Genomic DNA, 24,051 nt, shown 5'->3' with positions numbered 1-24,051 from the left:
CCATTTAACAAAACATATTAGATCACAGTTCTATTTGCTGTGTTTTAGAGATATGAATGATTTTTCCATTGGTCTCCATTATTTCAGCACAATATAAAAATCAATCAGCAGACTCTTGGAACTAGTTAAATTAGTCTGAATTTAAACGGCATTACAACACACTGATGATGTAACATGCACACTTGATGCTCTCTGTGATCAATTTCACAACTCAAGAGACTGATAATTAACTGTAACACTGTTCCATAAATAAGTGGAAAAGCAGTGGCTGCTTGGACTGGAAGTAAAATACCTCCAATTATCCAGAAACGTACTGCAGCATTAGAGAATGGTCAGCAAAGATGTAAAATATTCTCTGACATGATTGTTTAAGATTTGTAGAGTAATGTATCTTCTTTAGTTTGCTTATCTGAGCATGCTTTTTATTCATTCATGGTCAAGTGGGATGCAATGGGGGGGGGGGGGGGGGGGGGTACTTTTCCATTAATATTCTGTAATTCAATAATGTACAAATTAAAAAAACATTACCTGTTCAGTTAATTTTTTGAACAACTTTGAGCAATCTAAGTATCTTGAGCACTATCCTAACAGCCCAGCTTCATTATCTTCACAACATTCAATCTATCATCTATTATTCATGATCGTTTTATCCAGAATGCACTGACAGACAGAGCTGTTTTTATGTCTTTCCGTCTATCAAGTGATATAAACTACTGGAGAGGAGGGAAAACTACTGAGCTACTCATTTAAATGTGTACATTTGCTTATGGAGATGTATCTCTGCTGTGTTATTAATTATTAAGAGTTTAAGAGAGAGTTTGACAGCGCTCCAAAAGACACAGTACATTCACAGTGTAGCGTTTTCAATATTCAGGGGTCACAAAGTCAAGTCTCATCGGCTTTTTGCTTTCAAGTCTCAAGTCAAGTCGAGTTTTTAGGCTTTCAAGTCTCAAGTAGCTTAAGTCGAGTCTCAAGTCCTCATTTTTCAAGACCAGTGGTGCGTCTGTGTCCGCTGGGAAAAGGGAGGCGCCGATTTACAGACTGTGTACACACGTTTTCACTTATTAATTCTCTGCAGTACACATTCTATGTATTGTATTTTCACTTCATTTTATCTTATCTTGTTTAGTAATATTATCAAGTGGGTTTTATCTTCCATGTCATGTACATTTATATGTTTTTATGTCTTTTTTTATGTGAAGCACTTGGTGCATGTAATTTCTTTTGTTGTAAAGCACTGAGCTGCATTTTTTGTATGAAAGGTGCTACACAAATTCCAGTTCTGCTTGAGGTTTCTTCCCGTTAAAGGTGCTCATGGGGGAAATGTTGGGTCTCTGTAAATATAAGAGTTCGGTCTAAACCTGCTCTATTTGAATGTGTTTACTGTCTTCTCTGGTGATGCTTTCACTGTCTTCTCTGGTGATGCTTTCACTGTCTTCTCTGGTGATGCTTTCACTGTCTTCTCTGATGATGTGTTTACTGTCTTCTCTGATGATGTGTTCACTGTCTTCTCTGATGATGTGTTTACTGTCTTCTCTGGTGATGTGTTTACTGTCTTCTCTGATTATGAGTTTACTGTCTTCTCTGGTGATGCTTTCACTGTCTTCTCTGGTGATGCTTTCACTGTCTTCTCTGGTGATGTGTTTACTGTTCTCTTTTGTAAAGCTGCAACTAACGATTGTTGTCATTATGAATAATCTGTTGATTATTTTCTCGATTAATTGATTAGTTGTTTGGTCCATAAAATGTCTGAAAATGGTGAAAAATGCAGATCAGTGTTTTCCAGAGTCCAACCTGACGTCCTCAAAAGTCTCAAAGATATTCAGTTTACTGTCATAGAGGATGAAATAAAGCTCTGTTGTTTTGTGATGTGTTTACTGTCGCCTCTCATGCTGGTCTTTTGCTGGTGTGATGTGTGTTGTTGGTTCTGTTAGTCCAAGCCCAGCCCCCATTTCCAGTTGAGGTGAATGATACCTGGGGGGGGGGGGAATGGACGGGATCCAGGCGATAGTCTCATCCTGACCCGGCCGCACCACCTCCAGGACTGTTCTCTTTACTGAGACGGACTAATTCCTGGGACAAAACCTCCAAGTCCTGCAGAGAAAGACAGCAGGTTTACAAATATTAATATAAACACCACATTTCTTCATCCTGACATGTTTGTCTTGTATGTTTGCGTTCGTTACCTTCTGCAGGTGCATGTTCTTGGTCAGCTGCTCCTCCAACATGTTCTGCAGCTTCTTGTTCATCTCTCTCAGGTTCTCGTCTCCCGGTTTGACCAGATCTCTGAGGACCGAACCCAGACCTCCTCTCTCCCCCTGAGAGCCTCCGTGACCTCCGACGGCGCTGCCCGACACGTCTGAGGAAGACGAGTTAGTGAGAGAACAAAGCAGATCAATAAAATGACACTTTTCTGTTTGTGATTTCCGCTGAGAGCAGATTAAAGTTTGTCAGACTGTAAAACATTCATTGTGTGTTAAACAGCCTCATAAAGCTGCTGAGTGTTTCTGCAGCTCTCAGCTCAACACTTCAATACTTTTTAAGCTTTTAGTGCCACTCTGAGACCTTTTTAAAGGACACTTCAGCCACCAGCTGCACACTTAACATTCACAAAAAAACACTTACAAAGTGCTGCAGGAAGAGTCGCTACAGAAATACAGAACAGAACTGCAAAGACACTGGTTTGATTCCAGTTTAAGACTGTTAGTTATGTTAAACTCTCTTCTCAATCACTTTTTATTGTTTAAGGTTTAAATGTGGTTTGCAGTCATGTGACACACGTGTCTCATACAAGCAGAAACCTCCGGGGCTGAAAAATGAAGCCAATGCAGAAGTGACCAAAACCTGCAGTCTCTCTATCGGCCAGCAGGGGGCGACTCTGCAAAAAGACGTCTGATTGTGTAGAAGTCTATGAGAAAATGACCCAACTTCTCTCTTCATTTATTACCTCAGTTGACAAGGCGTTACTATGGCGACAACGTTGCTTACTTAATATAACCTTGGCCTACAGGCGAAGCTGCTGCACTTTCACAACGTGTTTTCAGTAACATTGTTGTCGCCTCAGTCTTGTTCAGCATTTAGTTGTAATAAAAGACCCATCAATGAGTCGGATGATCAGTTTTTCCAGTTAGTGAATTTTTTAAAAATGGTTTTAGGCCTGTTTTCGCTAGTGAAAGTTAGCATTAGCATTATCACTGTTAACCATAGATTGTAAATGTACTGTGCTAACCACGCTAGCAGCTAGCGCTGTGGTCACCACCCTCTCGTCCAAATATGGTCACTTCTGGCTCCAAAAATCAAACATGGCGACGGCCGAATTGCTATACTCGAGGCTTAAAAACAGCAGTTCACAAACCAACTGGTGACGTCACGCTGACTACGTCCATATTGTTTACAGTCTGTGGTCTCATGTCAGTTAAAGAGGAAATATTCTGCTTTTAGTGATTTTCTGTCATTTGTATCTCGTTTTGATGTTAAACGTGGTTAAAGTTCTAAATCTTGAGGTGAACGTATGTAGAAATGCTGCCTGTAAGACGAAGCCCAGGTCACAGCTGCCCTGACGCTTCGGTAGAGTTTTTTTTTTTTTTTTTTAATTTCCTGACAAGATGACATCATCAGGAGGCGGGGCCTTAAAGAGACAGGAGCTAAAACGGCCTGTTTCAGACAGAGGCTGAACTGAGGGGCTGCATAAAGGACCAGTAGAAGATTAATAAGGAGTTTTATTTCCTTTAACAGCGAAAAACATGAAAACAGTAACAGTCAGGATGCAGCACAGACGGTTTACACTGAACCTTCCTACATGTCAGTTTTTTCTTCATGTATTTGATCGTTCGTGTTCAGACTGAATCTTTGGTTCTTTCTGTTGTTTCTGTTTCTCTCATTTTCCCGCTCGTCTCTCTACATTTAAGAAGTAGATTCATAAAGCTGCTTAAGATGAAACATTTTCAATTTGCATCTCATCACATCTTTCAACTGACTTTACCTTCAATCACTCCGCCTCTATAATTCACTTCATGTGTTGTCTGAATACAATAAAATCAAATGTATCAATAATAATAATCTGCAGATGAATCCATGAGGAGATGATTGTTAGTTGAAGCCAGATGTTCAGCTGCAGTGTTTATCTGTCCGTGTAGAACAACGAGTTCAGTAATCAGACGTTTAAACCTGTAGAAGCTGAAATGTTGTAACACTGCAGCAGCCGCTGTAATGAGATGATGAACGCCGTGTTGACCGAACGCCGACAGTAAACAGAGCTGCTGTTGAACGCTACTCAGGACTCCACTGTGAGGTTTGCTGAAACCGCTGAAACAGTAAACACACTGGAGGGAAGTTATCTCTGAAACCTGCTGAGCTGGACGCAGAAGGACACCAGACACTGATGGAGGAACAAAGTGTTTCCAGGAAAGAGTTCTTTAAGTTGAGACGACGCTGGGAGAAGAGGAAAGGAGAGAGGAAACAGGAAATGAGAGGAAAGGAGAGGAGGGAACAGAAGAGAAGAGGAGAAGAAATAAGGAGGAAATGAGAGAGGAAATGAGGGAACAAAAGAAGAAACGAGAGTGGAGGAAAGGAAAGTAGAAATGAGGAAACAGGAAACGGAAGGAGAGGAGAAGAAGAAACAAGAAAAGGGGGGGGGGAGCTGAGTTATAAATGAAACAGTTTTATTACCAAACACGTTACAACACACTCACACACACACACACACACACACACACACACACACTCATTCACACTCTGACACAACAGCAGCAGCTGTTCATTAAATTGAACGAATCACAGACATCTTTCTGTTCTTGTCCCTCTCTGACGTGACGCCTCCACCGACCTTTAACCTTTAACCTGAACCTAAAGTATAAACATCCTGCGGCACGTCGTCATGGAAACAGGACGCTCTGCTTTCATTGGACCTTCCTGTATGAATAAAGTTTAAATGAATGAACCTTAACTGTAACATAAAACCAAGCTTTAACCCTCAGAAACACTCAGCAGCTGGATGTGACATGCAGAGACGCGGAGGTCGGTGGCTGCTGACTGTGCAGAGCGAGCTGTAAATATTTAACGGCTCAACACCTGTAACTGTTTACCTGCATGTCGGTTTACAGCTGCACAACATCTGGCTGCTGAGCGGAGCTGAAATCTGTGAACTGAACCAACAACTTCCTGTTCGGTTCCAGGTTTCAGAAACAAAACACACCGAGAGCGTCTGACGTCTTCGTTCTGAGGTTCACCTGTTGCATCAAACCGCCCCGACGCCCCGACGCCATGTTTCGATTTGACAAGTGAAGAACCAATGAGAAAAGCCCAAAGAGAGAGAGAGTGAGAGAGCGAGGTTGACTTTCTTTATGTTTCAGAGAAACAGATGATTCACTGTGAGACTCGAATGTTACTCTGATACACGAGAGGCACAGAAACATCTGTCTGACCATCAACGATCAATGATCAATGATCTGGATCAGCTTCAGATCTGATCAGTTTTGATCTGATTGTCTGGAAATATAAACATCTGATTATTTCAGGTTTATTTCACACTTTCACTTGTTTAAATCTCACAACAGACGAGTGACTCTGAGTCTGAAGAGGAGCTGCTGATGTGCCCTGGAGCAAGGCACCGACCCTCCAACTGCTCCACAGATCAAACAGCGTTGCCTAGCAACACAGCAGCAGGTTATAAAAACTCTGACGCGCTCAGTCAGGTTTTCATGACAAGTTTCAACTAAATGTAACACACACACACACACACACACACACACACACACACACACTCAGTCCAGTCAGCTGAGCTCTCAGTTTTACTGGCCATTAGATTTACCATTATGACTGTGTTAATGGGACTGGGATGGAGAGAGAGAGAGAGAGAGAGAGAGAGAGAGAGAGAGAGAGAGAGAGAGAGAGAGAGAGAGAGAGAGGAGGGTTCAACCAGTCACACATGAAATTAAAAACAGCAGGAGAGAAAAAACAGAACGAAGAGAAACTATCAGTACGACACAAAACACACACTAACACACACACTAACACACACACTAACACACACTAACACACACACTAACACACACACTAACACACACTAACACACACTAACACACACACTAACACACACTAACACACACACTAACACACACTAACACACACACTAACACACTAACACACACACTAACACACACACTAACACACACTAACACACACACTAACACACACTAACACACACAAAACACACACTAACACACACACTAACACACACACACACATCACACACACTAACACACACACTAACACACACTAACACACACACTAACACACACTAACACACACAAAACACACACTAACACACACACTAACACACACACACACATCACACACACTAACACACACTAACACACAGCGCTGTAAACAATAACAATGATCATTTGGATTGATCAGACGTCGTCCTGTTAGGATCAATAACTGATCAATTATAGAGAATTAGAGTTTCTATTTTAACTGGCGCAGCTTTTCTAGCCTTTACGGTACTGGTTCACCAGTACAGGAAACTCACAGACCAGCAGCATGTGATGCTTCTCAGCCAATCAAATCAGTGGATTCCTGTAAACAGAGACGAGAGTCGACAGCCGGAGAAACGTTGACTAATAAAGTAGAATAATCAGACTCATGTTGATTCTAACCTGCACAAATAATCATTGATTCATCAAGAAAATAATCTACAGTTGCAGCACTTGGTACTTTATTACCAAAGCAGAAGCTGGACAGGATGCCCAAGACCACACACACACACACACACACACACACACACACACATACACACACACTAACACACACACACACACACACACACACACACACACACTGCTGACACCGAGAGTGTTTCTTTGAAGTAAAGTACAGACGGCGCCGCCACACGCCGCAGTCCCGTTTTTTAGCAAATGTTCTCTTGTGAAGACGGAGTTTGAGGACGAGCAGGTGAGATAAGTGTGCGGGCCTCTTTTGAAGGCTCTGACGAGCGGCACAAGACGGACGTCGCACTGACACGCCAAGTGTGTCGTCCGATTGGGAGAGCTGGACGCTCCCCTGACAGGATGTCCGGGTGAGATAAGTGTGCCCTTTGAAGGAAGCTGTAAGGAAGTGAACGGCGTGGCGGAGACAAAAGACAGTCTCCATCTTTCCCACATCCACACCTCATCACACACACACACACACACACATCACAGCCGGCTTCTCGGGCTGTGATGTGTGTGTGTGACCTTCTAATCCTGCCAGGATTTCGGAGACTGATCTGAGTTCATGTCACTGTACGTTTTGATAAAAACTACCAATTTTAACCTCTCTGGTGTGTTAAGATCATGAGCAGAAACAGCTGAATCATCATTAATCCAGACAATCTGCCCATAAAACTCATTTCCCAAAGACCTGCACGGATTTTTAGTTATCTCGTCAAGCTTGAGTGACACTTCTTGGTCTTCATATTTAACAAAAAGAAATAAAAATGACCATCAAATGAATGGAGGTCTTCTTAAGTTAAGTAAGGAAATTCAAAATAATTTCTCCCGACTCTTCTTCTTTCCCACACCGACAGCTTCAAAGTCACAAAACGACAAAGGCCACTTAGCAGGAAGCCGTCCTGAGACGTTTGGTTCAACAAAAGGATCCTAATGTGTGAGAAGTGTGCCCTTTGAAGTGGCCCGTCTTCCCAGAACGACACCTCCGACAACACATCCTGTCTGAGAGCTGAGAGTCGTCCTCTCCATACAGAGAAACATCATCATTCTGATGATTAAATTACTGCAGAAGCAACCGTTAGTAAACTTTATTTGTATAGCATCTTCCATCCAGGTTAATGCAATTCAAAGTGCTTCACAGATCACTCACAAGCCGATAAAAATAGATAAAACAGAATGAAGAGCTATGATAATAATAATAATAATAAAATAGAGTGAAATAAAAAGGTAAATATGCTCTTTTGTTTTTCTATTGTGCAGTTACGGACTGCTCCTTTAAGTAGTACGGGGGGATATATGAGAGGACTGGAAGTCGTTGGGGTGTGGAGGTGGGGTAACTGGTCTCTTTGATGTCGATGTCAGACGTCTCAGCTACCTGCCGAGTGTGCCGTCCAGTCGCTACGCTCTTATGTTAAAAGCACGACAAAGAAGAAAGAGGTGAGATAAGTGTGCTTCTTTTTCCTTTCCCATACCGACACCTCTGACACAGCTACCTCCTCTTCTCCGTCGTCTACGTCACGGCGACCTGTGAAGTGTGCCTTTTTTTTTTTTTTTTTACGGCATCCTATACAACAGGAAGAGGAGGATCTCCTACCTGTGAGGTGAACAAAACACCACCGCACATCAAAAAAAAGGAAAGACATGAAAAGAGGCGTGCTGAAGTGTGCCGACATGACGCATGAACGAATTCCTATTCGAATGTGAATGGACGAGTCAATGCGTCTGATAGATACTGTTGGTGACGTGTGCGGGATCACACCTGGGGGAACTGTGTGTGTGTGTGTGTGTGTGTGTGTGTGTGTGTGGCAATAAAAACCTACCTGGTTTCCTTGCTCGTCTACTGAATTGGTGCCTAAAAAAAGAAAGAAAGAAAAACATCAGTTTATCACCGTGTGAAGACTGTGAGGCTTTTCAACATGAGTCAAAGATGATATTCAGGGTTTTACACACACACACACACACACACACACACACACACACACACACACGATCAAACTTCAACATTTGTTTGTAGACTTATTATCAGTCATGTGGCTCTTTAGCCTGAAGGACGATCAGGGGAAAAGCTGGATAACACTGAAAGCTGACATCAAACGTCTCGTAAACCTCTTCATCTTGTTGACTTATTCTTTGAATAGATAGACTCTTTTAATTAAAAATAGTTGCTAATATTAGTATTTCTATTATTATTTAGACAAAACTCTTGAGTGACTGCTTGAGTTCAGAATATAACATTTAAAAAAAACGTTTGAGGATTAAAGTTTTTGTAGAAAAACACATTCATATGTGTCAAAGTGAGGTTTTGTTTTGGTATCAGTACAGATTTGTTGTTTTTGTCTGTTTATATCATTACAAACTGAAAATCTTCAGGTTTCGGTCAAAACCTTGAGCTTTAAAAAGGTCATTCAATAATGAAAATAATCATCAGTTGCAGCCCTGGTCACATTTACAAGAGACTTTTGCAACTTTTGCAAAAGAAAAAAGACGTTAAAAATGTTTCCAGCCTCTTTATATACAAGTTTCTTTGGTATTCAGAGGCTGCATGACAGATTCAATGAAAGGGAACATTTCTAATCTCAACTTTTCAAGCTTATCACCTGCAAATACTAAAAAAAAAATGCACGTCACCCCCCCCCCCCCCCCCAAAAAAACCTGAACTGTATGTCACAAACCTATCTGCTGGGAAACCAGACACACAAAAGGTGTAACCGCATACATTCCCAGAGCAGTTTATAATCCGGTATCTTCCCCCCGAGTATCAGCAAAGACTAATCCGCACGGCAGAGACCGAGATTAAATCCAAAAATTATCAAGAGCATATTCCCATTCAGTAATCCAGATGTGCGACAGAATTATTCCGTGATACTGATGAAAAAAAAACAAAAAACAGGAGAAAGTAAAAGTTAAATTCCAACAGAAATATGTATAAAAATAAAAATGTATATATCCGTCTTCTGTGACATCATCTCCCCAAAAAAACTGTGGCTGCAAAATCAAGGATGAAGACTAACGGTGCCTTCATCATTTGATTAAATCTGGTTGTTCCTCCGTTCCTCCGACTTTATAGGAAACAGCAAATATTCCAAATGCTGCTTTGTTGCAGAATAATAACAAATAAAGCAGCAGGGTCATTTAAAAGCCTGGATGTGGAGAAATAAGAGACTTCATGAACCCAGCAGATGGTTGGTTGGTTTGTCGGTGTCCTGGTGTCCCACTGAGCTGCTGGGAAACGCTGGTGACTTACTGGTTGTTTTAAAATTCTGGCTGCTCCGTTCCCGCCGCAGCTGACTGGGGAAAAACTAACTTTACCGATCACATGTATATTTTCTACAAACAGATGAAATATCCCTCTTTATCGTCCTCAGTCTGACTCTTCTCTGAAGACGGGCTGCTCAACTCTGACTGACAGCTGCTAGCTCCGCCCATCTGAGGGTCGTCCCTCTAAGCAGGAAGCAGAGGGCGATAAACCAATCAACACCCAGGGCCAGTTGCACCAGTTAGATGCTGGATGTAAAAATGTGCCTTAAGCCTTACATAGAGACATTAAAGGGCCGGCCACAACAAAAACAAGAAATATGTAGGTTTAAAAATCATTCTGACTCAAGTGGATGGTGGAGTCCACACCGCAACTGTAACTATGACGACAGCGGGGAATCACTTTCAGAGCAAAACACTGACAGCCAATCAAAATCCATCCCCTAAACCATATGGCACGACAAAGTCTCCACCCAGCCGGACGTTTCCAGTAAAACCTGCATATATCATCTTAATTCTGGAAACTGACTGATGACTTCATTTATTTATACATCTGACGGTTTATATCTCGATTAATTGATTGATTTGTTTGATCTCTAAAAACGTCAGAAAACGATGAAAAATGTCCACCGCAACATCCTAAAACACAGAACAGGAAGTGGCGCCAATAAACAGTCCAAAACCCAAATATATTCAAATTTAAATTCCCACGTTTAAGAGACCTGGAAACATCATGACGATCAAAACAGCTGCCAACTAATCAACTAATCGTTCCGGCTCTACTGGCTAAAAGGTTTAAAATCTCTGAGACTTCTGAAGCTACAAATACAAAAAAAAAAAGGAGAATATAATATGATTTATAGCACTAAAATCAACAAAAAATGACATTTGAAAAGCTGCACAGCAACTAGTCTTTACAGAGACTAAACCCCAGTTACTCAGGATTAGAGCTGCAACAGTTGATTGACAGAAAATGAAACTATTTTTATAATTGAATAATTGTTTGTTTTTTTTAAAGCAAAAATACATATGAAGAGACTTAAGTTTGTGTACATTAGCAGTCACTCTGGAAGAGCAGCATCTGTTCTGAGATCAAATTAAGCCTGTTTCATTCATAATAATCACGCTGTGGCTTCGCTCCGACGTCACAACCTTGAGGTGTCAGCGGTTGAATTACAGCAATGAATGAACAGATAAACTGACAGCAGGTTTCCACCATTATCTCATATAATTATCCTGCAACGACTCATTAGTTTATACAAATTCATGGTCTCAGAATCGGCATATTTTGGAGTGACACAGCACATTAGTCTCTAGATAAAATCAGCACACCTCACATCAGTATATCTAAAAACCGACTGTCTTTCCGGCAAAATAATCAGTTTGGAGGCTCTTTAACTCATTGCCATGTCAAGACCAGACTGATAACAACTTCCTGCGGATTTTGAAAGACAGTTTACAGTCTGTCAGGTTCTCAAACTTTCTGTGGCCACAGAGTGAAATCGACACACTCACCGAATATGTAGACGATGCTGACCGCCCCGCCGAGTCCCATGAGTCCCGCCAGCCGGAGCACCATCTTCTTAGCGTAGGCGGTGTTCTCCTTCTGCTTCTTGTCGCCCGCCTGTTCCCCATCCTTCTCACCTTCACCTCCCTCAGGAGGTGGCTGGCCCTGCACAACAACAACAACAACAAAAAAATGAAGTTTGAGAATCATCAATATAAATATTGACAGAAAAAAATGAGCTCAGGCTCTGTGTACCCAAAGCCTGATATGCATAAAAATACCAAATGTTTGTTGTATTTTCGATGAGAGAGAAGGAGTAGATGTCATTTCATGAATTTTAACAACAGACAGACAATATGATTCAAGTATTCTGTATACAGCACATCTTAAAACATGTCTGGACATTTCACTCATATGTTTTGAGGATTTTAACGTGGAAAAACTACATCAGACACACATTAACGTATCAGGCAGAGTGTTTGTATATGTCTGGAGGGGATCTTTAAAGCAACAAGTCATTCATACAGTGTTTGCGCTGCAGTTTCTGGGTGGTGGGATGAAGGCGGGGAGGAGGGCTGCTCTGACCTTCAAACCAAACAAACCTTGGCTGCTGGTGACAGCGTTTATCTAACAGCTCTGAGTGATCAACTGACGCTTTTCCAGACACAGTTAGATTATTAGTCAGCTAGTCAGTGTGTGTTTCTGCGAAAAAGCCAATATACATAAAGGAACCACAACATTAACAACATTACATTAACGAACCTAACTGATACTAACTACATGTCGTAACTCTCCAGACTAAGAAAGCACATTAACAGAATATTTTGTGGGAAAGGTTCAGGTATTGTGTGTTTCCGATGCTGCAGTTTCCAGTAAAAACGTATGCTAATATTAGCCAGCTAACATGTTAGCTACCCTAAGCTCACGTTCATTCATTCAGTGGACTGCGGGGCGCACGCGCCTCGGTTTTGGCAGATATTTTACATTTTTTAAGTTGACACTTTATCGTGACAGCTGACACACAGCAAACCGTCAAAACGGCGTGAAAGTCTCCGTGTGTCAGCTAAATGTTTAAGATGTAAGCTAGTCTGTCTCAGGTTGGAAATGTCACTTGAGTAGCTTCGATTTGTATTACACGCGCAGTTCAGGTGGGCGGGCTCTTTAGTTAGCAGTGTTCGATCTCCCCACCAGCACGGGTAAGTGTTTAAATCGAGCGCATCTCAGCAAGCTAGCTGCCTCACCTGGCTCTGCTGCTGCTAGACAGGTAGACAGGTGATCTATGAACAGACTGTGCTGCTCTTAAGGTTGGGAGAATCTTGGAGTTGTTTGAATTTGATATTCTTACTTTGTTGGAAAGAGCCTTGTTGACCTCTAGAGTGCTAGCAAGCTTTTTCTTTAAACAGTCAATCTGATGTTGATAGGCCAATCGAGTGTTTTCATCCATTGGCAGTCTATCATCGCCGTCTAGGTAGCATCTTTTAAGAAGAATGACTCTGTTTCTGTGTGTTATTCATGTAAGAACAAGAGCAAAGAGCATCATAATTATCACCATAATTGAGAACAAGTGCAGAAAGAAACACATGTATCCACACATTTAAGAACGTGAAAGAACCGCAGTCTTCTCAGTTCGTTTTTCTTGCACTTTCACGCTGAATCTCAGTGATACGGGTTTTAACATAGTACTTTACCGCCATCCAGCTTCGTTTTTTAAGTGCTTTTGGTGAAGCTGTAATGCAGGCAACACAATCCAACATTCCTGGTACTGTACCAGCTCCTATGAAGGCCATTAGTGTCTTTTCCACAGCCTGTACCTCCTCAGGTGACCAGCTCCTCCTTTTTGAGGTTTCTAAGGAAGAAGACAGAAAATGAAAAACAATCAGGGGGGTAGACAGGTGATCTATGAACAGACTGTGCAGCTCTTAAGGTTGGGAGAATCTTGGAGTTGTTTGAATTTGATATTCTTACTTTGTTGGAAAGAGCCTTGTTGACCTCTAGAGTGCTAGCAAGCTTTTTCTTTAAACAGTCAATCTGATGTTGATAGGCCAATCGAGTGTTTTCATCCATTGGCAGTCTATCATCGCCGTCTAGGTAGCATCTTTTAAGAAGAATGACTCTGTTTCTGTGTGTTATTCATGTAAGAACAAGAGCAAAGAGCATCATAATTATCACCATAATTGAGAACAAGTGCAGAAAGAAACACATGTATCCACACATTTAAGAACGTGAAAGAACCGCAGTCTTCTCAGTTCGTTTTTCTTGCACTTTCACGCTGAATCTCAGTGATACGGGTTTTAACATAGTACTTTACCGCCATCCAGCTTCGTTTTTTAAGTGCTTTTGGTGAAGCTGTAATGCAGGCAACACAATCCAACATTCCTGGTACTGTACCAGCTCCTATGAAGGCCATTAGTGTCTTTTCCACAGCCTGTACCTCCTCAGGTGACCAGCTCCTCCTTTTTGAGGTTTCTAAGGAAGAAGACAGAAAATGAAAAACAATCAGGGGGGTAGACAGGTGATCTATGAACAGACTGTGCAGCTCTTAAGGTTGGGAGAATCTTGGAGTTGTTTGAATTTGATATTCTTACTTTGTTGGAAAGAGCCTTGTTGACCTCTAGAGTGCTAGCAAGCTTTTTCTTTAAACAGTCAATCTGATGTTGATAGGCCAATCGAGTGTTTTCATCCATTGGCAGTCTATCATCGCCATCTAGGTAGCATCTTTTGAGAAGAATGACTCTGTTTCTTAATTTCTTGGGCTTATCGAGAAAAGGTAAGCATGCCTCTAAATCCTCCTTGAATCGTAGCTGATACGTCTGCAGATCTTTCGTCGTAAATTTAGTCTTTTCAAGCTGTGGTTCATGGGCCGCCACTTTGTAACGGAGGAGCTGGTTTCGATCATTTAAGATGCGATTTTTTTGTCTGGCCCCATTGAGGTCTTCTTTTGTGTCTTTCAGCATCGTCTGCTCGTTCGTGAGCATGGTCTTCAGAGAGTCGAATTTCTCCTGCACTTGCCATTCAAGGATTTCGACTGGAACAAGTTCCTCTTTCTTTCCTTCTATCATTGGTTTCTCCATTGGCTTCTTCATTGGTTTCTCCATTGGTTTCTTCATTGGTTTCTCCATTGGTTTCTTCATTGTTTTCTCCATTGCACTGATCAGTTCAAAACACTCTGATTTATCAATAGAGTAGAATAGAACCTTCTAAGAGGCCACTGTGCTAACTGCTGAGCCGTCTGAGCTCTGAGCTTAAAAAGCGCTGCTGCTGTTCTGTAGGAGAATGAGGCTGATTAATAGGTGAGAAATGAACTGGGACACGGTCTGGGTTACTGGTTGAATTTACGTTTAGCAGTACTCTGTACCCGCAATTCACGATTTCTTACTTCGCTGAATTTTGGATAGTCTTATGCGCTACATTCAATTTAGGAGTCAGATCTCTAGTTGTTTGATTGTCTCAAGCAGCCTCCTTATCTTCACTTTCAGTTCTATGCAGTCATTGAAATGTTTAGATTTGACTTTCTCCCTCTCCCTCTGTTGTTTGTGCTCTTGTGCCTCAAGAGCCTTTTCATGCTCTTTCAGTGTTTTCTAACGTCTGATTTAGATTTCCTCCTCACACTTATCTTTCACTTCAAATTGTCCAACTCGGACTGATGTTTGTCCATCTCATCTTGCAACTTCCTATTCATTTCATCTTGACACACTGCCAGTCTCTTCTGGAAGTCTGCTTGCATGCTGGATTCACTCCTCCATGCTGCTGTGTCAGATCTTTTCTCACAGTGTTCAGTAGTCAACTGCTGCTTGAGTCCTGCCAGAGATTTATTCGGCCTTTTCTCCTCAAGCTCATTTCACCTGAAAACATACAGACACTATGAGGACATTTCGAATTAGCGGGACAGGGACAGTGTCCGGCTAATTCTTTTCTTTTTATTTTATTCTTCGTCTTTGTGTGCTTCTCATTCCTACAGCAGGTTTCTATTGGGAGCCCAATTATCTGCAGAGGTCTCCTCCTTTCCAAAAAAAAAAATGTACACGGGGATTAAAACAGTAAAAATACTGAATAAAGCTGTTTCACGTAAAAAATCAATGTTTTTCTGACAATGTTTGGCTGGCACTGCTAGGCCACAGTGTGGTTCCCTCTGTGTGCTGCTGGAGGCAGTAGTACAGAGATTACTCCAGTGTTAATCATTCAGGATGTTTTTACCGGGAGCTGAATTACCAGTCTCCTCCTCTCCAAACAAACGGACCCGGTGATTAAAACCAGTAAAAACACTGAATAAAGCAGTTTTACATTAAAAATCCGTGTTTCTCTGAAGCTGTTCAGCTGGCACAGGACGTCTGGTAGGGGCTGCTAGCCCAGCTGCTGCTAACGTTTGCTCAGCTTGTTTCTGTGATAACGTAAGCTTCAGTTGTTCAGCAGGTTTCTACTGGGAGCCCAATTATCTGCAGAGGTCTCCTCCTTTCAAAAAAAAAAAAAAATGTACACAGGGATTAAAACAGTAAAAATACTGAATAAAGCTGTTTCACGTTAAAAATCCGTGTTTCTCTGAAGCTGTTCAGCTGGCACAGGACGTCCGGTAGGGGCTGCTAGCCCAGCTGCTGCTAACGTTTGCTCAGCTTGTTTCTGTGATAACGTAAGCTTCAGTTGTTCAGCAGGTTTCTACTGGGAGCCCAATTATCTGCAGGTCTCCTCCTTTAGGCGAATGTGGTTAAAAGTACATGAGCTCACGGAGACCTGACCTGATTTAATGGAAATTGCCATCTCCAATGGACTACTACTGTGATATAAGGAGAGGATTTCCATGGATTTATGAGTGTGTGTGACATTGTTTGTACAAATGTTCATAGTTAGTTACTTAAAGTAAAATGAAAGGGAGAGTAACAGAAGGAAGACAAGTTTTATTCTAACAAGGTTAATGCAGTAAATTGTGTTTATTTTTTGTTTGTTTGTTTTGTCTAGTTATTTCTATATTAATGTATATTTATGGAAATGAGATTTATGTACTCAAATGTCTTACAAACCTGGACTGTGAATGGGCATTGAATGGGCATCAATGGGCATTGACCATTAATGGTTGAATGTGGGCATGTGGAAGGCGGGATATGAGGCCACTGTGCTAACTGCTGAGCCGTCTGAGCTCTGAGCTTAAAAAGTGCTGCTGCTGTTCTGTAGGAGGATGAGGCTTTTTAATAGGTGGCAATTTAACTGGGACACAGCCTAGGTTACTGGTTGATTTTGCTTTCTGTGGTTTGTGCTTCTCAACCATTTTATTTATATGTCCAATTAAAGCAGCCCTTTCCTCGTGTGCAGTTTTAGCATTGCTCTGTATCCGCATTTCACGATTTCTTACTTCGTTGGAGAGAGCCTTGTTGACCTCTAGAGTGCTAGCAAGCTTTTTCTTTAAACAGTCAATCTGATGTTGATCACCTGGATCGCCAACGAAAGGGACTTGTACACGTGTGCTATTCCCCCTTTTCTTTTGGAGTATCTCCCCTCGCTGGACAAGACGAGACCTCGACCCGTGTTCATCCGAACACGGTAACGTTACCGGATCCGCGAGAGACTGCTGTTTGCAACCCAGCACTCTCACCCGATACCTGCAGAAGGGAGAAAGGATTTTCTCCACGGAGACGCGGATAACTTCTACGCCCCGCTGTCTACCGACTGAGTCGACCACCCTGCGTTCTTCGCTGCCCCACCGAGGAACCAGCGCCGTCATTCCCGGGAAACCAGGACGGTTCTGCCAGCATCACGCACCGGAGGACCCGCTGCTGGATTTCACTAACGGACTTTTCCACACACATCGGTTCGCTCCGGAGAGCGACACAAGTAAGAGGTTGTCTGGGCAGAGATAGTATTAGAGTTGTGTGTTTATGAGCTTAGTGCTTGTATTGTTTTGTGTGTTTAACGGACCACCGAGTCCTGTTTGCTGCTGTACTCTGAGGAGTGTATGTTTTAAGTTGCTGCCTGTTTAGTTTGTGTTCACCACGCTAAACTGTTTGTGTTATCCCGTTCGGGATTCCTGTGTGTGCCACCGCAAGTGGAAAGTAAGTCGCTTTGTCGGTCCACAACCAGACAACGTGCGTACCGACTACCGTCCGTACTCCCGCTCTCTGTAGACAAAGCAACCGCTACTCTCCCCTCACGGTCGCGGGACCGAGAGTCGATCTCCTTTCCTCTCTTTCCTTCCCTTACTAACACACACACGCACATACACTTGCACACCCGCCTAACTACGCACGTTTTCCACACATCTGATAGTCAGATAACAGAGGGCCATAGCGCCGTCTTGCCCCTTTGTTACCCGCTATCAGACACGTGAGTGCAGAAACGCCACCGACCACCGGTCGGCGCTATCTGCTATTGTTAACTGGAACTCTGCGGCGTCTTCCGCCGGTTGTCCTAACGTGACGCGACTTCCCCCGGAAGCCGCGCCATCTTGAGTCACTTGTATCGTCACGTGATCCACGTCGGCCATCTTGTGACTCATACACACACACACACACACACATATACACTTACACATACTCTTACCTCCTCCCTCTCTCTCTCACACACACACACACACACACACACACACATCCCCACACACACATACATACACACACACATCCCCACACACACATACATACATACACACACACACACATCCCCACACACACACACACACATACATACACACACACACACACACACACACCCTTTCCCTAACCTTAACATAACCCTAAACTAACCTTAATTTTAATCCAAGGTTTCACCCTAAAATTAATGATTTTACGTTAAGGGGACTTGCTTTTTGTCTCCGTAAAGGAGGCGAGTCCCCACAACATGAGGAATAACTGGACCACACACACACACTGCTGACCCTTTGGAGGGGCCCGACCCCTAGGTTGGGAACCACTGGACTAAACTAGCTAACTGTATATAAAGTAGTGTAAACTAGCTCCACCTCCAGCAGCTACAACAGTAACATGCTGCTCTAACACTGATGCTTCACTATTAATAATCGAATGATGTCATATATAATAATATATCAGTCAGAGTACTTAGGTAAGTAATACTTATGTACTTTTACTTTGTTCATATAATTAATTGAACGTAGATTTCACCCGTTCACTCTGTTCTGCTTCAGTTCTCTGGACTCTACCTGGTCTCACTGGTAGTCATCCTCATTGGCTTCATCACCTTCAACGCCGTGCCAACACCCACTGAGGGCACAGATCCCGCCATCACCTCCTCCTCCTCTTCCTCTTCCATCTGTGAGGGAGGTTTCTATGACAATCCTGTGGCCAATCAGAGTGACATCACCAAACAGGAAGTGGCAGTGAGGATCACGGCTGAGGAGGAGGAGGAGGAGGAGGAGGAGGAGGAGAGCTTCAGGGCCATCACAGAGCCTCGGAGGAAGAAGAGATGATGAAGATGTTGTTGCCGTTGGACACAGCACTAAAATGTGAGCTCTAACACAAAAGGCCATTAGGTTGAATATTTTTTAAACACATTTATTTATTGAGTTTTGCTTTTATATAGAAATACAGAGAACAAACTTGTATTTTTAGTGGGACACGGCTCTTCCTGGAACGACATCAGTAGCTGTTGTTGTCATGATGTTGTTGTATCAGTAGCTGTTGTTGTTGTTATGATGTTGTTGTATCAGTAGCTGTTGTTGTTGTCATGATGTTGTTGTATCAGTAGCTGTTGTTGTTGTTATGATGTTGTTGTATCAGTAGCTGTTGTTGTCATGATGTTGTTGTATCAGTAGCTGTTGTTGTTGTCATGATGTTGTATCAGTAGCTGTTGTTGTTGTTATGATGTTGTTGTATCAGTAGCTGTTGTTGTTGTTATGATGTTGTTGTATCAGTAGCTGTTGTTTCGATGGAAGTCCATAAATGAATCCCACACATTTTCAAACTCTTGTGCTTTTCTTCTATAGTGTGTCATAATTTTACCCCCAAAGAAGGCAGCAAACAGTCCTTTCATCCACCGGCTGTATATTGTTTTTCAATGCATTTAACCAAACAAAGCACATCAAATACTTTGCATGAAGGACTAAAGAATAATAATTATATCATCATAAATAAACATGTTGTATGAATCACATAGTTGTCGTCTTGTTTTAGCCGCAATCAAGAGCAGCTGTTTGGGACAACTGATCAGTGAAAATCAAAAATACCACACACATATACACACACACACACACACACACACACACACACACACACACACACACATCCCCACACACACACACATCCATACATACATACACACATACACACACATACACATACACACACACACATAAACACACATACACATATATACACACACACATACATCCCCACACACACACACACACACACATACATCCCCCCCCCCACACACACATACACACACATACATCCCCACATACACACATACATACACACATACATCCCCACACACACACACACACACACACACACATACATACATACACACACACACAAACACACATACACATATATACACACACACATACATCCCCACACACACACACACATACACACACATACATCCCCACATACACACATACATACACACACATACATCCCCACATACACACATACATACACACACATACATCCCCACACACACACACATCCCCACACATACATCCCCACACATACACATACACACACATAAATGGTTTTAAAATGTGTTCTTACAAGGTTTTCAAACTATTAGCCTAAACGTGATTAACATTCGAAAATCAGTTAAATTTATTGTTTAATTGTAAATCCTGAAATTGACTCATTTACCATCCCTAGAACATTAGTGTTGAATCTGCAAGCTGTTTTTCCAGTCAGTTGGTCTTCAGAAATCTTCATAAAAACATCTTCGTACTTTCAACCAGCTGGCTGAACCAGAAATTTTGGCCAATTTCAAAAGCCAACAGCACACCATAGGATAGAGATACAGACAAAATGACAACACATATTGAAAGATGAAGTATTTGAGAATAATTTCCACTATAGTTTTAATTTTGTTCATGAATAGTTTTTTGGCTACATTCCAAAGAGGACATGTTGTAAGTTTAGCTTTTTCTGTGTTGACAACATAGCAAAATGGCTGGTCACGCCCATTTCAAATGCCATTTACAGGCCATAGGAATGAAGTGGAGACAAAATGAAAATAGCTATTGAGAGCTAAGAGTTTACAGATTTGAATAGAACAAGTTTGTATTCTTAAGATTTTTTAATATATATATTTATTTATCAACAAATCATGAAGTGGGCCTATTTGGAACACCCATGGGCTTAAAGGGTACGTTAGGTACCCATTAAGCCCATACCGGACTTTTGCCATATTTTGACAAATTAAACATTAAAAACATTAGAAATTGGAATAAATGAATTGTTGACACTTCAAATGAGAGATTAGACTTTCATTTTAACAAAAATGTTCTCACTTAAATTGGGGCATTATATATGAAAAATGTCTGAAAAGTGGATTTGGTGGGCTTACTAGGGACGTTTACCCTAACTGTGTAAATGGGTTGGGTTGTTTGAATTTGTATATATATTTATTTATATAAATGGTTATTACTTTCAAACATCCATTTATTGCTTCAGAAAGTACGTCTCTCAGGAACACGATATATGAAAGTCACCGCATGCTAACGTCACACTTGGAAGTTATTACTCCTCCTTTCCAAACAAACGGACCCGGTGATTAAAACCAGTAAAAACACTGAATAAAGCAGTTTTACATTAAAAATCAGTGTTTCTCTGAAGCTGTTCAGCTGGCACAGGACGTCCGGTAGGGGCTGCTAGCCCAGCTGCTGCTAACGTTTGCTCAGCTTGTTTCTCTGATAACTTAAGCTTCAGTTGTTCAGCAGGTTTCTACTGGGAGCCCAATTATCTGCATTTTTTATATTCATGAATGCTTTTGCATTGACCATTAATGGTTGAATGTGGGCATGTGGAAGGCGGGATATGAGGCCACTGTGCTAACTGCTGAGCCGTCTGAGCTCTGAGCTTAAAAAGTGCTGCTGCTGTTCTGTAGGAGGATGAGGCTTTTTAATAGGTGGCAATTTAACTGGGACACGGCCTAGGTTACTGGTTGATTTTGCTTTCTGTGGTTTGTGCTTCTCAACCATTTCATTTATATGTCCAATTAAAGCGGCCCTTTCCTCGTGTGCAGTTTTAGCATTGCTCTGTATCCGCATTTCACGATTTCTTACTTCGTTGGAAAGAGACTTGTTGACCTCTAGAGTGCTAGCAAGCTTTTTCTTTAAACATTCAATCTGATGTTGATAGGCCAATCGAGTGTTTTCATCCATTGGCAGTCTATCATCGCCGTCTAAGTAGCATCTTTTGAGGAGAATGACTCTGTTTCTTAATTTCTTGGGCTTATCGAGAAAAGGTAAGCATGCCTGTAAATCCTCCTTGAATCGTAGCTGATACGTCTGCAGATCTTTCGTCGTAAATTTAGTCTTTTCAAGCTGTGGTTCATGGGCCGCCACTTTGTAACGGAGGAGCTGGTTTTGATCATTTAAGATGCGATTTTTTTGTCTGGCCCCATTGAGGTCTTCTCTTGTGTCTTTCAGCATCGTCTGCTCGTACGTTAGCATGGTCTTCAGAGAGTCGTGTTTCTCCTGCAGGTCGTTTAATGTTGCTTGTAGGACAGCATTGTTGTCCCTTTCGCTAGAAAAGTTCTCTTGTGCTTCTTTCTTTTCCGAAATTAAACGTTCTATCTCCTGATTTTTCTTTTTAATGATGTATTTTGAATTTTGAATAGCCTCATGCGCTGCATTCAATTTACGAGTCAGATCTTCCCTATTCTCTAGTTCTTTGATTTTCTCAACCAGCGACATTATCTTCACTTTCAATGCTATGCAGTCTTTGAAATGTTTAGCTTTGACTGTCTCCGTCTCCTTCTGTTGTCTGTCCTCTTGTTTCTGAAAAGCCTCTTCATGCCTTTTGTCTATGACATCTAATAACTGATTTAATTGTTTAATTTCCCGCTCACACTTATTGTTCGCGTCCTTCAAATTTTCCACCTCGGACTGATGTTTTTCCATATCTTCTTGCATCTTCCTATTTGTTTCATCTTCATAAAGTGCCTGTCTCTTCTGGAACTTTGCTTGCATGCTGGCTTCCCTCTTTTCATGCTGCTCTGTCAGGTCTTTAATAGTTTTCTCATAACGTTCCCGCGTAACAGTCAACTGCTTTTGAAGTCCTGCCAGAGATTTATTCAGCCTTTTCTCTTCATGCTTGTTTTTTTCATCAGTGACAGTAGCGTTTTTTAAAAGGGCTTTAACGTGCTTTTGGGTGATCTTTAACTGTTCTTCAAACTCGTCCCTGTCTTTGTTGGAAGTCGCCAATTCCTTTTCTAGAGCTGAGACTTTAGCCTCAAGAACGTCTATTCTTTTGCTTTTGGCCTCCACTTCATTCAGCCAGAATTTTCTGTCCTTTTCATGGAGTGATAGTTGTCTGTCCACTTGCCATTCAAGGATTTTGACTGGAACAACTTCCTCTTTCTTTCCTTCTATCATTGGTTGCTCCATTGGCTTCTTCATTGATTTCTCCATTGATTTCCTCATTGTTTTCTTCATTGTTTTCTCCATTGCACTGATCAGTTCAAAACACTCTGATTTATCAATAGATTAGAATAGATTAGGTGCTAATTCTTGTGTGTATTGGTGTTTTGTATGCGTTGTATAAGCTACTGGGTGCCTAAATTTCCCGCAGGATGAATAAAGTCTGAACCCGTATATCTATCTTCAAGAAAACTGATCAGTCTTTGATCCTTTGATCTCATACACACATCAAAGTATCAAAGGGGATGACATCATCACACCATTCCATGATGCATCAAAGGAATAACATTCTATCCCATTCTGTGATGTCACAGAGTGTGTGTGTGTCTGTATGTGTGTGTGCGTGCGTGTGTTTGTGTGTGTGTCTGTATGTGTGTGTGCGTGCGTGTGTTTGTGTGTGTGTGTGTATGTGTGTGCGTGTGTGTGTATGTGTGTGTGCGTGTGTGTATGTGAGGATGTACTCAACAATACTCATGTACTTAAGGATGCCTACTGGAGTAATTATGGTGAAAAGACTTAAAATAAATTAAATCAGTTAAAACATGAAGCTTCACTTTACATTCAGACAAACTAATGTGGCAGCTACAATTATTAGATCTCATCTGAAACAAACATTTATCTTCCAAAAGGAATTATATATCAGAATTCTTAAAATTAATTTTTTAGTGGAAGATTTTTCAGTGTCAATACAACCTTGTCTAATAAAAGTGTTCCCTTTTCAGTCCAGGTTTTGTTTTCAATGTCAAATTTTATTTTCAATGCCAAATTTAACCGCCACTGTTCCAGCCCCATAAATGTTACAGCGGAGCGTATCAATCTATGTAATAATTTTGAATATTGTGAAATTGAAGGCATGTCAATTGCTGTAAACAAGTCAAATAAAATGTTCTAAAAGTTGAGTTAATACAGTTTGTTAAGGCCACAGGCTTTGAGACTTTTTATCAGCTATTCGGTGATATACTGAATGTCAATAATAATGTCTTCATGTATATTTAATAGTTTTTTGACGG

General features: G+C 41.5%; 2 protein-coding genes across 4 annotated transcripts in view; one reads left to right on the top strand and one right to left on the bottom strand.

Annotated features, from left to right (window-relative positions):
- LOC122984423 (solute carrier family 35 member F2-like) overlaps positions 1 to 19,222 on the top strand; it is a 29,516-nt gene extending 10,294 nt beyond the window's left edge. The window contains exon 9 of one of the 2 annotated variants that reach the window (XM_044354871.1): positions 18,596 to 19,222. In XM_044354871.1, the coding sequence (XP_044210806.1) occupies positions 18,596 to 18,626 (31 nt within the window). In that variant the 3' untranslated portion in view covers positions 18,627 to 19,222. Of the gene's footprint in view, positions 380 to 18,595 lie in introns of those variants that run through there. The other variant, XM_044354873.1, reaches the window with a different exon arrangement.
- On the bottom strand, positions 13,554 to 23,357 carry LOC122984421 (myosin-13-like). 2 transcript variants are annotated; one of them, XM_044354869.1, is made up of 3 exons: positions 21,751 to 23,357; positions 16,814 to 16,881; positions 13,554 to 13,938 (listed from the first exon to the last, which is right to left on the bottom strand). In XM_044354869.1, the coding sequence occupies exons 1-3, from the start codon at positions 23,066 to 23,068 to the stop codon at positions 13,879 to 13,881; spliced, it is 1,446 nt and encodes a 481-aa protein (XP_044210804.1). In that variant the 5' UTR covers positions 23,069 to 23,357; the 3' UTR covers positions 13,554 to 13,878. The 2 variants fall into 2 exon arrangements, with proteins under 2 accessions (XP_044210804.1, XP_044210803.1); XM_044354868.1 differs by lacking the exon at positions 13,554 to 13,938 and having other exon boundaries at positions 15,926 to 16,881.
- Positions 23,358 to 24,051: the final 694 nt, after the last annotated feature.

Source organism: Thunnus albacares, chromosome 6, assembly GCF_914725855.1.
Source record: "Thunnus albacares chromosome 6, fThuAlb1.1, whole genome shotgun sequence".
In the NCBI taxonomy this organism is placed as follows: domain Eukaryota; kingdom Metazoa; phylum Chordata; class Actinopteri; order Scombriformes; family Scombridae; genus Thunnus; species Thunnus albacares.
The sequence above is the reverse complement of the archived record's forward strand: the minus strand, read 5'-3'. Positions and strand labels throughout refer to the sequence as shown.